This window comes from Pogona vitticeps, chromosome 3 (assembly GCF_051106095.1).
Source record: "Pogona vitticeps strain Pit_001003342236 chromosome 3, PviZW2.1, whole genome shotgun sequence".
NCBI classification, from domain to species: Eukaryota; Metazoa; Chordata; class Lepidosauria; order Squamata; family Agamidae; genus Pogona; species Pogona vitticeps.
In genome coordinates, this window is record NC_135785.1 from 34,675,447 (window position 1) to 34,690,335 (window position 14,889).

The 14,889-nt window shown below is 40.4% G+C and overlaps 1 protein-coding gene across 9 annotated transcripts in view; it reads right to left on the reverse strand.

The window, feature by feature from the left end:
- RHBDD1 (rhomboid domain containing 1) overlaps window positions 1-13,452 on the reverse strand; it is a 66,188-nt gene extending 52,736 nt beyond the window's left edge. For 5 of the 9 annotated variants that reach the window (XR_012085716.2, XM_072995987.2, XM_072995985.2 and 2 more), the window contains exons 1-2: window positions 13,319-13,452; window positions 1,018-1,507 (exon numbers count right to left, since the gene is read on the reverse strand). Coding sequence is in view for 8 of the 9 variants with exons in the window: in XM_072995987.2 (XP_072852088.2) it covers window positions 1,018-1,450 (433 nt within the window). In the remaining variant the exon portion in view is untranslated. Of the gene's footprint in view, window positions 1-1,017; window positions 1,508-12,892; window positions 12,997-13,062; window positions 13,265-13,318 lie in introns of those variants that run through there. The other 4 variants (XM_072995983.2, XM_078389199.1, XM_072995984.2 and 1 more) reach the window with 4 other exon arrangements.
- Between the last annotated feature and the right edge of the window lie 1,437 nt (window positions 13,453-14,889).

Here is a 14,889-nt window from a genome sequence, read left to right on the forward strand (position 1 = left end):
GTGGGCAGATGATTTTCCCTCAGTTGTATCTACTGTCTAGGGGTGGTGTACATGAAGTGGTGCATTACCTTATTTCATTATTTGCTAGAACCTCTCAATTTACTGTTTCTTATGGCTGTTTTGGGGACCTTGGGTTTTATTGGTCTCAATGGCAGGCATGTTTTCCCCCCAACAAAATAAAGGAAAATGTTGTTCCTAGGAGCCACCAAGAGAGGCAATTCACCTTTTATATTGCTGAAAGCTTCCCCCATTGCATCATTTAATATCTGGCCACCTCAATGTTCAACCTTCCCCCCCCCTTTCATTTCTGACATCTGTGCTGCCCCAGAGGATCCCACAGACAAAAACTGACCCCTGGACCTGCTGAAGCCACCCACCCTACTCTGAAGCCTTCCTAACACCTCTTTTTGAAAAAAAGAAACAGAGATCCCAAGTCAGAAATGGGCATCTTGTGACCTCCAGATATTGCTGAACAGCTCTGTCTTGTCAGTTCTAGGCAGCATAACTTCTGGTGAGGTGCAGATTGCACTTCAACAATATTGGGAAGGTTGTGAATTGTCCAGTTGTGAGCAATACACTTCTGTAGGATCAAGAGCCCCTGCTCATTATTTTCAGGTATTGCAATGAGATAAAGTATATTAGTGTAATGTTGTATTTATACCATTATATCTTTTACTTTCCTGAGAAAGTCTCCCTTATAAAAGAATTCAAAAACTGCAACTAAGAGAAGTATGGTCACAGAGCAGCACCAATCCTACAATTACATAAAATTAATTCTCGAATTAGTAATCTTATCTTCTCAGGTGTTCAAGAACACAGTTTATTCCCAAATACCTAAATGTAGAGTGTTGTTGTTTAGTCAAGTCATGTCCGACTCTTCATGACCCCATGGACCAGAGCACACCAGGCCCTCCTATCTTCCACTGCCTCCCAGATTTTGGTCAAATGAAGAGTACCATCCCTCAAAACCTAGAATTTCCAGTAAAAATACAAATATTACAAACAAACCCATCTTACCTGAAAAACCAACAGCACAGCTCCGCATATATGAAGGATCATTCAGCAACTCTGCAAGTGCAAATTCCAGAAACATGTACACAACCCCAACCAGCAGCGAAAACAACACAATTATGTATCCAAACCAAGCACTTCCAAGCCTCTTCTCCAACTTAATTCCCTTCCAAAGCAGGGAGACCATGTTAAAATATAGATGCCAGTCATCTGCATGGTGAAATGCTGAAAGATATAAACGATGCCAATCTCTCTCATAAATACACTTGGTGACACTGATGCATGTTTTTTCCAGTGATTTCTGGGGTTGTAAAAAGAGAAATATGTTCACTGCCAAAGTTGCAAGGGTGACAGGTGGAATATTGTTAAGTCCAATTTGATAGATTTGAGAAAGGAGTAAAAGTAGTCCAGTATTTAATCCCTTGTGTCTTCGCTGCATAATCGTTTTATTCAAAAAAACTGCAAGTTGAATACTGCTGAAATCCAGGTGAAGACTCTGAAAAAATAATATACTTGAAATTACTGTACAAATAATAAAACAGAAATATTGTGCTGCGTACTACATTCAAGCTTTCTTTCATTCATCTCATAGCAAACAGATAATATTTCATCTGCCCCTTCCGAAATAAAAGATTTCCAAAGAAGCAGCCATGTTACTCTGTTGCAGCAGAAACAACAAGGAGTCTTATGACACCTTAAAGACAGGGAAGTTTATTTGGTATCAGCTTTCCTGGACTATAGCCCAATGCATCTGAAGACAGACCATAAAATCTAATGTCAAATAAAATCTGTCACTTTTCTAAAGTATCAAAAGACTGGTTGTTGTGGGTTTTTCGGGTTCTTTGGCCATGTTCTGAAGGTTGTTCTTCCTGACATTTCACTGGTCTCTGTGGCCAACATCTTCAGAGGACTGGAGTAGGAACTCTACCCATGCTCTGTTGGTGTTTGTTGGATAGTTGAGTATTTATAACTGTGGGAACAGCTTTTGTCTTTTTTCAGGAGATAGGGTGATCAGCATGTTTTTTGTTGTGATAAGAAGGGAGAGATTATCTGTTACTGTGATTGATGGCTGTCCTTAGCTGGTCTTTTTTGTGGAATGACCCCTGGTCCTTTTGGCTGGGTAGAGTTCGTTGACCTTTTACAGGCTGCATTTTTCAATATTGGGAGCCAGGCCGTGTTTAGTTTTAGGCCTTCTTCCTTTTTGTTGAAGTTCTGTTGATGTTTATAGATTTCAATGGCTTCCCTGTTGAGTCTAACATAATGATGGCTGGCGTTGTCCAGTACTTCAGTATTTTGAAATAGATTTTCATGTCCAGTTTGTTTTAGGGCATGTTCAGCTACTGCTGATTCTTCCAGCAGTGTCTCTCATGTTCTTTGATTCTGGTGTGAATGCTGCACTTTGTGGTTCCAATATATACCTGTCCACAACTGTAAGGTACTGTATTCCGGTATACTCCTGCAGTGGTGAGGGGGTCCCTTTTGTCCTTTGCTGACTGTAACATTTGTTGTATTTTTGTGGTGGGTCTGAAATACACGGCCAAAGAACCCGAAAAACCCACAACAACCATCAGATCCCAGCTATGAAAGCCTTCGAGAATACATTGTCAAAAGACTCTTTCACCTGAATTTAACTGTTAAGACTACCCAGTCTCCTCAACATGCTCAGAGGGGAGCTCCCAATCCTGTCGCCATCCACTGTTGTTTTTTTCATGTGATCACTGAGGTATTTGTCCTGGTTTCGTATAAGTTTGTGCTGAGGTGGAGAATATCCACACGAACCAGAACAAATGGTCATCAGATTATTTGACACTGGTATGGAGAAAACAACGATGTGTTGAGGAAACCAGACTAATGCCTGAACAAGACTTTTGGTGTCTAAATAAAGTGTCAATTGGATACAATCTGTAGAGGACAATTTCATTGAGAAAAATTTGTGCTGCCCATAAACAACACAAATGTCATCTAAAAAGTGTTAGAAAAAAGAAGACATCTATATTGCCTGCAATTCCATGATAACAGTGTCTTTTATATCAGAAAAAAGAGGAAAAGTTTCTGTTGGCAGTCTCTAACATTTGATATTTTTCATAACTGTAGCCACATTAAAGATGTTTTAATTTATTAAACCAATGGCAACTGTTGCATGGACAAAAATTAACGTTTCTGAAAAAGAGCAATTTCTTTGTTCTCAGTGTTCACACGTGTTTGACAAGGATCTTAGGTATAAATATGACTGAGCACAGCAGAGCAATGCTATGCCAGATAAAAATGCATAGTACTGCACTGCAGAATTCTCACTGTTTCAGTGGGAAAGTGAAAGTGTTTGTTTTAAGTTAGAAGAACTATTTTTAATATGAAATTGACACAGATGAGCCACAAATGCTGCAACAAAATGCTGCAATGTGAAGTACTCCTGTGCAGCATTCCATCAACTACATTGGGCTCTTTTGTACAATACTACATTTCACTTGCTCTGCACTTTCCCCAGCCTCCATGATTGACATTCTGTGGCCACCAAGTACTTTCAATTTGTAGAGTTGTTTTGAGAGTTTTTCTTTAAAGATTTCCCACTTCTGTACATTCTGAATTTTTCTTCGACTTTTTTTTTTGTAGATCCAGCTTGATTAGCAAGTTCAAGAACTGATTTATGATGGCTGTTAATAAATATGAGGCTGTACTTTGTACACAAAGCACAAATTAAGACACAGATCTGTTCATGGGCACATAAAGAAACAATGGGGGGACTTCCGGCTTGACGTCGCGATGAGACAGCAGCAGGAGGACAGAGCTCTGTCCCCCGGGCTGAATTCTGACCTTGTTTGGGACACCATAGGGTCTCGGAACCACCCTGGAGGGGTGGTGAACTGGGAGGGAAGCCTGTTGTTCACGGGGCGGCGGCGGTGGCCACCCCCGTTCGATCCAGGAAACTCCCTAATCAGCCAACGGGCAGAAACAAGCAGCTTAAGGGCTCGCTTGCAAGTCGTCGGCAGCCGGCTAAGAGAAGCAACGATCAGCATCTGCCATCGCTGTTTACCATCGGGTGAGATTTTTATAACTAATTGCTTATGTACCCCTGGAGGAAACAATTCCTATATATGGAAAAAAAGAATCGCTATCTATCTCAGAAACTATAAAGTGGCAAAAAATCTGGTGAGAGGGATGGCTGATGGAAAGGAAATAACTTTTAAAAATATACTTCAAGAATATTACAGTTTGGCATTGTGAAGCTTGAGAAACTTTCCTGTGAGTTATACTTGATAAATCTGGACTCTGTTTTGACTACCTGAAGTCTTTTGGCATGGAGCCTAGGAGGGGTGACCTTGAGCACTCTGCTGTTATTTCTTTTTGACTTTCTTTGTGTCTGGCTGGAAAATTAACCCTAAAGTGGACCTTTAAGGCCATCAGGCTGCAGATACAAATATTGCACCCTACCCTGGTATTTTGAGGGTTCAAATTTGGTTCAGGCCTATTTAGCCAAAGCGGACTTTTTGAAATGACTCTGGAAACTTTGAATATCTGTTTTAAGCATTTGGCCAGCTGAAACAGAATGGCACAACAAGGACAATTTTGGAATGAAATAAAATCTACCCTTCAAATAATACTAGAAATAGTGAGATCTCATTATCAAGAGGCAAAACTATCCAATCAACATCAGAAGAACTATAGTCTGCAAGCAACAGGGAACAACAAAGAAGGAAATGAGAGTATCTCAGATGATATATGCCAATCAAAACAGGAGCTGGAGGAAGTTAATCTAAGAGAAATGTCAGTCTTGGACCAGAGGAGAGTACTAAGGGAAGACAAAGGGAAAAAAACAGCAAAATTAACCAAAAAAAGCCTGGAAGACCCATTGAAGATAGACCAAGTACATAAAGAGTTAGTGGACATAAATCAGATGTACAAAATGGTTTCAGAGGACATGAAAGATGGCAGAATGCGTAGAGACACAGAAATATTAAATGAGAAAAGATAAATTAGAGAGGGAATTACCTAGAAAATGAAAAAAGGGAAAACAAGGACGGGCCCCTTAATATTGAAAACATGTATATATTTAACATCTGGAACTGTAAAAGGGTATATTCTGTATATTAAAAAGAAGAATTAAATTGAAATAAGGGAGCCCTAATCAGGGTAAAGATGTAATATGGTGTTTTTTTTTTAATTTTAGGTAAACTAAACTAGATATAAAGCTGGGTCATGGATCTGGAACCACTTTCAATAAGAATGTCATTAGAAGACCTTGAGAATATTATATAATATGAGAGTAATATTAAGATAGTAGTCATATTATATATTAAAATTTGTATATGAATGGTTTGAATGTTTGAAAGATGTTTGGAATTTGGGGGGATAACCGGGAAGACACTGAGATGTAAAAAACAAATAATTGTAAGCAAAGCATGTAACACGATGTTTGACAAGCACAAAACAATGTAGATAGATTGAAAAACTAATAAAATGTTTATTATATATAAAAAGAAAGAAACAATGGGGGAAATGCTTGCCCTGCCTGCCACTTCTGTACTCCAGACTGCCTTATTGTATGCCGGCAGAGAATTGGTTACCAGTCCTGGGCTGGATCCCCACCGTCTCAAGCCCATGTAGACAATATGACAGTAGGTGCTGTGGTCACACACCTGCTGTCTTAGATGTGACTTTGCTAATTAGAGATTCTACCAGGTGTGACAGCCAGGACTCTGGCTTTCCTCTCTTTTCACCTTCCCTGTGTGGGTGTGCCTGCCTATCCAAATGCTCACTGCATGAACACTTCTGCACATGGATTTTGGATCTAGGGAGCTTCAACTGTCCTGTGTTTCTTGTAATTGGGAGGAAAAGAGTAGAATGGAACTTTCAGTAAGATGTAGAGCATCCCCATACAGTGGCACCTTGGTTTACAAACGCCTCGGTTTATGTAATTTTCAGTTTACAAACCAAAATCCATAGAAAATAATGCTCCAGTTTATGTCCCCCCGCTGCACAAAAGGGTTTTCCCAAGACACACTGCACCAGATTTGTAGTGCTGCCCCCGTTCTTAGCGCAATCTGCTTTTCAATTTACGAAATTTCCGAATTACGTAACGTCCCAGAGGATGCATTAATTTCGTAAACTGAGGTATGCCTGTACTTTTTGTGGGCTAAATTGGGACTGCTTGTGGCTGAACTGTGTTCCTATTTAACATAAAAATCCCATTCAATGCAAGACAACTTACTACAGTGGTGCCTCGCTTAACGATTTTAATTGGTTCCAAAAAAAAACATCGCTATGTGAAAACATTGTTAAGCGAAACACCATTTCCCATAGAGATGCATTGAAAACCGGCTAATCCGTTCCAATTGGAACGGATTACCATCCTTAAGCAAAAATCCCCATAGGAAAAAACGTTAAGCGAAACCCATTGAAATGCATTGAAGCCTATTTCAATGGGGGGGAAAATTCACAAAAAATTCAAAAAGACTCAGAACAAAGTCACATTAAGTTAACGAAGGTTTTATTAGGTGCACTAACGATTCCAAGCATTTTAAACATTTTTTAAACATTTTAGAATATTTTAAAAATAGCAAAAATGGGGCTGTAAAAAAAAACGTTAAGCGAAACAAGGGGACCTAAAACTGTCATCGTTAAGTGAAGCATGGTCCTGAAATCGTTAAGCGAAAATCACCCATAGGGAAAATCGTTAAGTGAAGCACAAGATCGCTCTGAAAAAGCCATCGTTAAGTTAATTTTTCGTTATACGAAGCAATCGTTAAGCGAGGCACCACTGTATTTAGTTAAGTGTGCTTATGCACTCAGGATTTGTCTTCTAAATATTTTAATATATGGGCAGAGATCTGTTTAGAACATCACTATAGTGGGGAGTAAAAGCAGCTGTGAAGATAATTTGTAGTGGAGAAAAGAAAGGGGCAATGCATTAGCCTGCTATTGTACAGTTTTACAATGGTCTTAGAAAAACCCTTTTGACTGAGATGTGAACTAAAAGGAAAGTAAAGCAGTTATTATAAAACACCTCTCTGATGTTTTTGGAATGCAATGTGTTGTTAACATAACATTCCCAACAGCTTAAAACATTCTTCCTCCAACCTCTACTGTGTTTATTAAAAGGCTAATGAAGGTTTAGACAATGCATGATTTATTCTATTTCCTCCAGTGATTTCCAAAACATGCCACAGCTTTCAGAATGTACATATTTACAGAATAATCCTGAAGTGGATGTTTGTCTTTAATTTCAGATTGCCACATGCCTACATTTTTGTCACCTACACAAGATAAATGTCTCCAGCTATGTATTCTAGGAATTTTATTGTTCTGTATAAACCAATGAAAAGTATTGAAAGATGTTTATTGGAACTGAAGAGTACTTTTTCCTTTTTGTTCAGAAGTGTAAATAAAAATCAAAATAATAGAAGAAAGCAACTCCAGTACCAAAAACAACCACAGAGAATAAACCAATTCTGTGCCATTAAAAAGCATGGTTGATTCTGTATAAAATCCAAAGGTAAAACAGAAAATGTCCATTAAAACATTCTTATTCTAAAACCAAAGTGTAACAATTTTATGTTAATCCTATTGATTTGAATGGACTCTAGCTGAAAGTAAGAAATTAAAAGCCCATAGCACTAAAATTGCACTTTTAATCTCCAACATGGGGCAACTTTTACTTTCTTTTTGTATATATTTTCACCTCCCACTTACACACACAAAATCAAATAAGGCTCCAATACAGCTGTAGGTAATAACCTAGGAGCTACTGCATGTATAAACATTTATTTATTTTTATACTTATATATCACAAATTATCAGCCCCAAAAGTTTGCATAAAAGCATACATTAAGAAAGAAAAAATAATGCAAAATTGGCAGTAAAATTAATCAAATCAAGTTCAAAGAGTAGAATTTTTTTTAAAATTAAACCAGTGACCAGAGCACAGAGTGCTGTCCTCTGAAGATGCCGGCCACAGAGACTGGCGAAACATTAGGAACAACAACCTTCAGAACACGGCCAAAGAACCCGAAAAACCCACAACAACCATTAAACCAGTGAATAGTCAACAGAGTATATTAGTTAATTGCTAATATTTCCATGGGGGTCAGTCAGATGCACTTCTGTGGGAGTTCTACAGTGAAAGATTCACTACAGAAAATACCTGCGATCTGGTCACTATGTATCACACATTCTCAAATACTGACACTCAAATAAAGGTCATCTTAACAATCTTAGGGCAGTCATATTGAACAGCAAACTAGAGTACTCCCCAAATTATGTTTGGGAAGAAATGTAAATCATACCTTGGTTCATCCCTGCACTAACCAAGAAACTGTTCAGATTTATGTCCTTGCAGCAAAATTGTGAGATGTTTCTTACTGGTTGCAGAGAATTTGCAATTCAGGGAAAAATGTATAGCTTCTGAAACTTAAAATAATTATAACTTCTGCCTTGATATCATACAGACTTCTAAGAGACATGAGAATCAGTTATTTGCATCTCTGTGAGCAATCATTTTGTGTTTGCTCTGTGCTGGTGCTCCAGCAGGAGACAAAGGCGAAGGAGCAGCCGCTTGACTGCAGCTGTGGCCGCCCAATTGCCTCCTCCAGCGCCACTTGCGGGCTTCCTTTGGACAGGGGACAAGGCGGAGGCATGAGCTTGAGGTGAGTGGCACTGGAGGAGGTGATCAGGCGGCTGCAGCTGCAATCAATGGGCAGCCGTGAGTTGTAGCCTAGCACAGCTGCTCCTTCGCCTCCTGTTTCAGTATACTTCCAAGTATAAGACAACACTCAATTTTTGCAGTAACTATTTTAGGAAAAAGTATGTTATACATGGACAAATACGGTATGTTTGAAAAGTTAACTCTCGCCATGTATGGCTTTTTTCAGAATGTATGCATTTTGTATATGAATAAATGCATTCAGATATCAATGTCGTCTTGGGCTAGACACAGTCCCAGAGCACCCTCATAAGGGGATAGTAAAGCACTTCTGAGTACTCTAAATCTAGAAGACCATGGAAATGATCACTGTTAGTTGTATTGTGGAGAACTGATTGCACATAATTATTACACATCACAACAACACAGCTTATTGTGATGAAAATCAATCTTGTGTTCATACACTCCCCTTCATGTGTAGCCGTGGGATCAGGCACAAACTGATTCCACTTTTTATCAACTGCAAGTTATTATTACCTTCTAAACCTAAACTGTGGTTAAACTTAACTATGGCTTGTTGAAATATTGTAGCTTCAAATCCACAGTTTGTCAATTTTGAATTAACTGGCAAACTACAGTCAAGAACAAAACTTTCTTCCTTATAGCTGGAGGAAGGCTGGAAACATACAATATCAAGCCGAGCTATCACTTACTAATGTAATGGTAAATCATGTTTATTGTAACATATGAACACACAGCTATAGGTTTCAATGTGATACATTATCATTGTTTGTGGATAAAGTGATCCTGATTCAAATTCCAGAAACTGAGAATGTAAGAAAAAAACTAAAATACTATCCATGCTAGTTGTTTGGAAGATCCAGAACATCTAATCCTAAAAGCACAGCATTTTGGATAGGTATTATATGACTATTTTGGATTTGTGCTGCAGTTTGACACTTTTTTTCTGAACTTAATTTCCTTTTATCTTAGATTTTTCATGAATAATGCTACTTGATAGCTTATTAAGACTCACTTGCTTTTTAGAACTGTGCATGTCATGACTTGCTATGGAAAAGAAATGAGGTAGTTCAAAAGAACTGTTCCAAGATAAAATATGTAAATAATTTGTACGCATATTTTTGCTTCCAGGAGTTGAATCACACAGGGTAAAACTTGTTTCAGCAGAATATTAAATATAAAACAAGAGTAATTTTCTAAAGCAAATTCTTGCAATTCACTTTGAACTTGACGACACAGTTTTAGCTGATCACTATGTATGCAATGAACCCCAGTCATTAAGAAAAAAATAACAGTTTCTGTGCCTAGGCCCATAAAGATCAAGTGTCTGTTGGGCCATATTGTGCTGATACTTGTCTTGATGAACTCTTTGCATAATTTTATCATACCACTAGTAACAGAGTGATACATTTTACATATTTAAACAGAAATTATGAACAGCACATGTAGTTTATGAAGGTCACCCCAAAGCCTAATCTGGCATGTCCTCACACTTATCAGTACATATGTTTCTCTCTAATCACTAGCGCTCATTAAGTTTGCTACAACCATGACATCACTATCAAGAACTATTGCAACAAAAGCTAAGGGAGAATGTGAAAGTTAAGAGCTAAAACGCTGACATGTTCTCTTAACCTTATCAGAGAAATTAATGTAGCTCTTAAAATCACATCTGACATTTGGTTTCTGACTTGCAAATCTAGACAATATAAGGACAGCTTAGTTTGAAATTGTCACCACATACAGTACCATCAATGCATCAGGGTAACAAAGCCTTGTAAATGTGTGGCACTGGCAGAAGTTTGGTCTGGACATAAAACAAATTTAAAGTGACAAGAACAATTTGAAATTGGATGTAGCTGGAACTTATGGAAGTAAAGGCTAGATGGAAAGAAGACAATATTCATATTTCTGCCAGTATAGTTCTCTCGTAATCTTGTGATATAAACCGTTGTATAAATATGATTAGACAACTTGAACCTATAATGACTTCTCATATGTTTTGAGGGCAGCTGGAACACATTTAGAACAAATGCTGCTATGGAAGTTGTAGTGAGGTAATCATTTACAAATATGTTGTTCTTTTCATCAGTGCAACAAGCATTTTAATAAACAAAACAATCTTAGAACGTTAGGTACTCATACATATGTAGGCATCCTTTAGTATCGAGAGACTATGGTAATGTGCTCTGAATAGAAGTCTTGGAACAGCATCTAGTGTGTGGCTGAGAAGGCCAATTCAAGAGTGACAATCCCTTCCACACTGAAGACAAACACAATGTCCCCTGTCCAGCTTTCTGGTTTTGCTGGTTTTGGGATTGCCTCTTTGCCTTGGCTTGCTGAACAAGTGTCCCTTCAAATTGGGAGCAGTCATGCTGCACCGCCTGCCTCCAGGCTGAATGCTCAGATGTCAACATTGCCCATCTGTTGAGGTCCATTCCTAAGGCCTTCAGATTCCACTTGCAGATATCCCTGTATTGCAACTGTGGTCTCCCTCTGGGACAATTTCCCTGTACTATTTCTCTATACAGGAGATCGTTTGGAATCCGACCATCAGACATTCTCACAACATACATAAGCCAACGTAGATGTCACTGTTTCAGTAATGTATACATGCTAAAAACTCCAGTTTGTTCTAGGACTACTCTATTTGGAACTTTGTCCTGCCAGGTACTCATGAAATGGAAAGATAAGCAGCACTGAATTCATGTCTTCCAACAGTAATACAGTCCAAACTTGAACATGGTTCAGACTTGCTACTAGATATTTAGGTGGGTGGGTGACAGAGCAGTGACAGCTTTAAGAATTTTATTTGCCATATGTTTCAGATTTTGGCCCACTTCCCAAGACCATTTGTAGAAATGGGCTAGTCCATGAAATCATACACCAAATAAAACTGCTGGGGAGGGAGCAGAAAGAAAGTAAACAATTGTTTAAGCCCATTACCACTGGATAAATTCAGTGGTACAGTATACAGTATTTAGGTTAAACATATTAGGCAGAACTCCAATAAAAACATTGTGTCACTCTGAAGACAAAAAACAATGTGGCACCTTAAAGACTAACTCCTGTATTTTAATGTAAACTTTTGTGGAAAGTTTTCTGAGGAAGTAGATTTGTCCACAAAACTCACATTAAAATACGGTATGCCAGTTAGTTTTTAACATGCCAGAGTGCTTTTGTATTTTATTTTTCTTTTGGTTTTGCCTGATATTCTTGTTTTTGTTGTTGTTGCAAGAGACTAACAAGGATACCACCTGGAAATTACTAACACTGTATATCACATGTTTGGGAATTTAATGACTTGCCTAAAGCCTTCACAGAAATGCTTTCTTAGAATATGTTCAAATTGAACTGACACATGGTAAACTGAAAAGAGGATTGCAGCAGACCAAGGAGGGGTACACAATTTTCTTATGGCCTATGGCAGTGGTGGTGAACCTTTTTGGGTTCGCGGGCACAAAATGGGGGGGACAGCAGGTGGTGTGCCGCCACCATGATGGCAACGGACCCGGACGACTGGAACCGGAAGTGGCGGTTTAAGGGGGAACCATGGCAACGGACCTGGAGGACTTGGAAGTGGCAGCAGAAGGGGTATCCCGGCTGCAGCCACCTCATGAGGTTTGGCTGCACAGGGGGGGGCGGGGGAGTAGCGACCTATGGCTCGCATGCCAGAAGGGCTCTACATGCCAGCTGTGGCACACGTGCCATAGGTTCGCCATCACTGGCCTATGATGTTGATTGTGGATGATCAATGGTTGTACATGTGCACATGAACACAGACATGTTTCAACTCCCCCCTTCCAACAGCTCCAACTAAGATCAGATGTGATCCACTGAGCCTCTCTAGGTGGTTTGGGACCTCCAATTCCCATCCACCACCCTAAGCACATGCAACTGTAAAGAACTGAGGGGGAATTGTAGTGCAAAGCCACTGGAAGGATTACAGATGCCCACACCCATGGAGCAAAACATCTACCGAAGCCCTACCAGGGAGGTTCTAATCTTTACTTATATAATAACCATAGCAATAATGATGATTATTATTTTAAAATATTATTTTTGTTCAACCAGTTAATTATTACTATTATTTAAAAATTGTTATTTTAGTTCAACCAATTAATACTAGCCTGGGTTTACAGGCTAATTTTTAAGTCAGGGCTGAAAGGCATTCACTTTCTTTCTGAGTGTTTTTAACCAATCGACTGGATTTCGAAGCGTTACCCAATCAATCGCCTTCTCCCCGAGAGAGCTCAGAAATTACGACGGCTAAGATGCAGAGGTGAAAAACTAGGAAGGCCGCAGAGGAGGACACAACTGAGGGAGAGAAGGTCGGCCAAGCCCATGAGGGAGGGAGGGCAAAACTGTGGCTTCCTCCTCCTCCGCCTCCTCACCCCATTTCACAGCCTGAAGGCCAAACCGCGCGTAGACCCAAAAAGGCGTGGCGTCATGAGCTCACTATGACCGAGCTCATTTCACCGAGCGTCACCTTCCCACCGCGGAGAAGTTATTTAAAAGAGGGACGACGGAAGAAAGAGACGTCCCCTTTCCCGGCAGGAGACGAAGGGAAACCGGCCCTTCAGAGGACGACGCCGCGCTTGAGGGAAAGGGCGCGTATCGAACATTCCCCTCCCTCCCTCCTCCACTTACACTCGGCCGTCGTGCGCGCGCGCTACGGAAGGACGGGTCGCAGAGCGTCCCCACGTGATCTCGCCGCTGCCCAATCCAAGGGAGGCAACAAAGGGAAGGGACGGTGCCTGCCCTAGCGACGCCCAAGGCTTCCACTCCCCCCGCCCAAGAAGCATGCGCGGTGTCAGTCACGGGGATTCGCCTACGTATCCCGAGCCGTCGCCTTCCCCGCTTATCACATAAGTGCCAAGCCCGTCAAAGGCGCAAGGCGTCGGAGTGTCATTCTTAGTGCGTGTCGGGTCGTAACTGGGGAGGGCGGAAGCAGTCATCACGTGCTAAGCATGCGTAAATGTAAACAGTGACAGGGCCACTTTTAGGCTGAAGGAAAAGCAGCCCATCAGCGACGGTTAACTCAGCTACTGTATAACTCTCTTGCACTTCCGTGCCTTGCAGCAGATGCTGTACTAGAGAGGCGGAGGGAAACTGCTTAAACGGAAGGCAAAATACGATTCCCTGTTGCCTACTCTTTCCAGACGATAAAGCAAGGAGTGCTTGTTGAAGAGTCACCACGTTCTGTCAGATGCTCACCCAAGTTCCCTCCAGCTTGGCAATGTAACCTTTTTTAGACTACAGCTCCCATGCAGCAAGGGGGCTTTGTTGTGCCAAAATAATACTTTCTAAATAATAATCGCTGTTACTGTTTTTAGAAATGGAAGGAGCGAAGCCCCTTTTTAGTATCAGAGTTGATAGGAGAGCAGTAGATCTTTTGCTTTAGAGGTATGGGCATCTGTGATGCTTCTGATGGTTTGCACTGCAACTTCCACTGTCCTCTACAGTTGCTGGTACTAACTGGTGGAATTGGATGCCCCGAAACATCTGGAGAGGCACAGTTGGTCACATCCGAGTTTAGTTGAGTTCCTCAGAATGGGGGAAGTTAAAGCATACACCTGTCTATGTATAACCGTGCTCAGCCAATATCAGCTGCATGCAGCTCACAGGTCTGAGAAGGTTCTGTACCCTTTATTGGTCTAATGCAATCCTCCAGAATGGTTACATTTCCAAAATCTGGTTATCTCCCCACCCTGCCACCATTGAGTATTTTCAGTGGGATTGATGGGACCTGGAGTCCAACAACATAAGGACGGCCACAACTTGCCGACTTCAATTCTTCCATTCAGAATTAGACAAGTTATATCAATTTATCTGATCGCTTTTTTCTCCCTCTGGATGATTTCGTTGACTTGTACACCATCTTTTTCTTTGATCTCCAAAGCAGGAAGGATTGGGTCTAGCAAAACTGGCCAGATGGAATTAGAGAACAAATGGAAGCACTCAGTGATCTGGTATTTGGACAACTGAACCCAATGATCATTTTGCTGTCCAAAAGAGTAATTTAAATGAATGGACAAGAGCATGAAGTTGCTTTATCTGACCTTGTATCCAAGAGGGTGAGCAAGCAAGCAAGGTAGCTTTTGCTCATGCAAAGAGGATGTAGGAAGAGCAAAACAGTAGATATAGGTGTGGCAAGTGTCTTCTCTTGTGGCTGCATTCTCTGCATAGAAGAGGTGACATGAGGGAAAGAACATGCATTC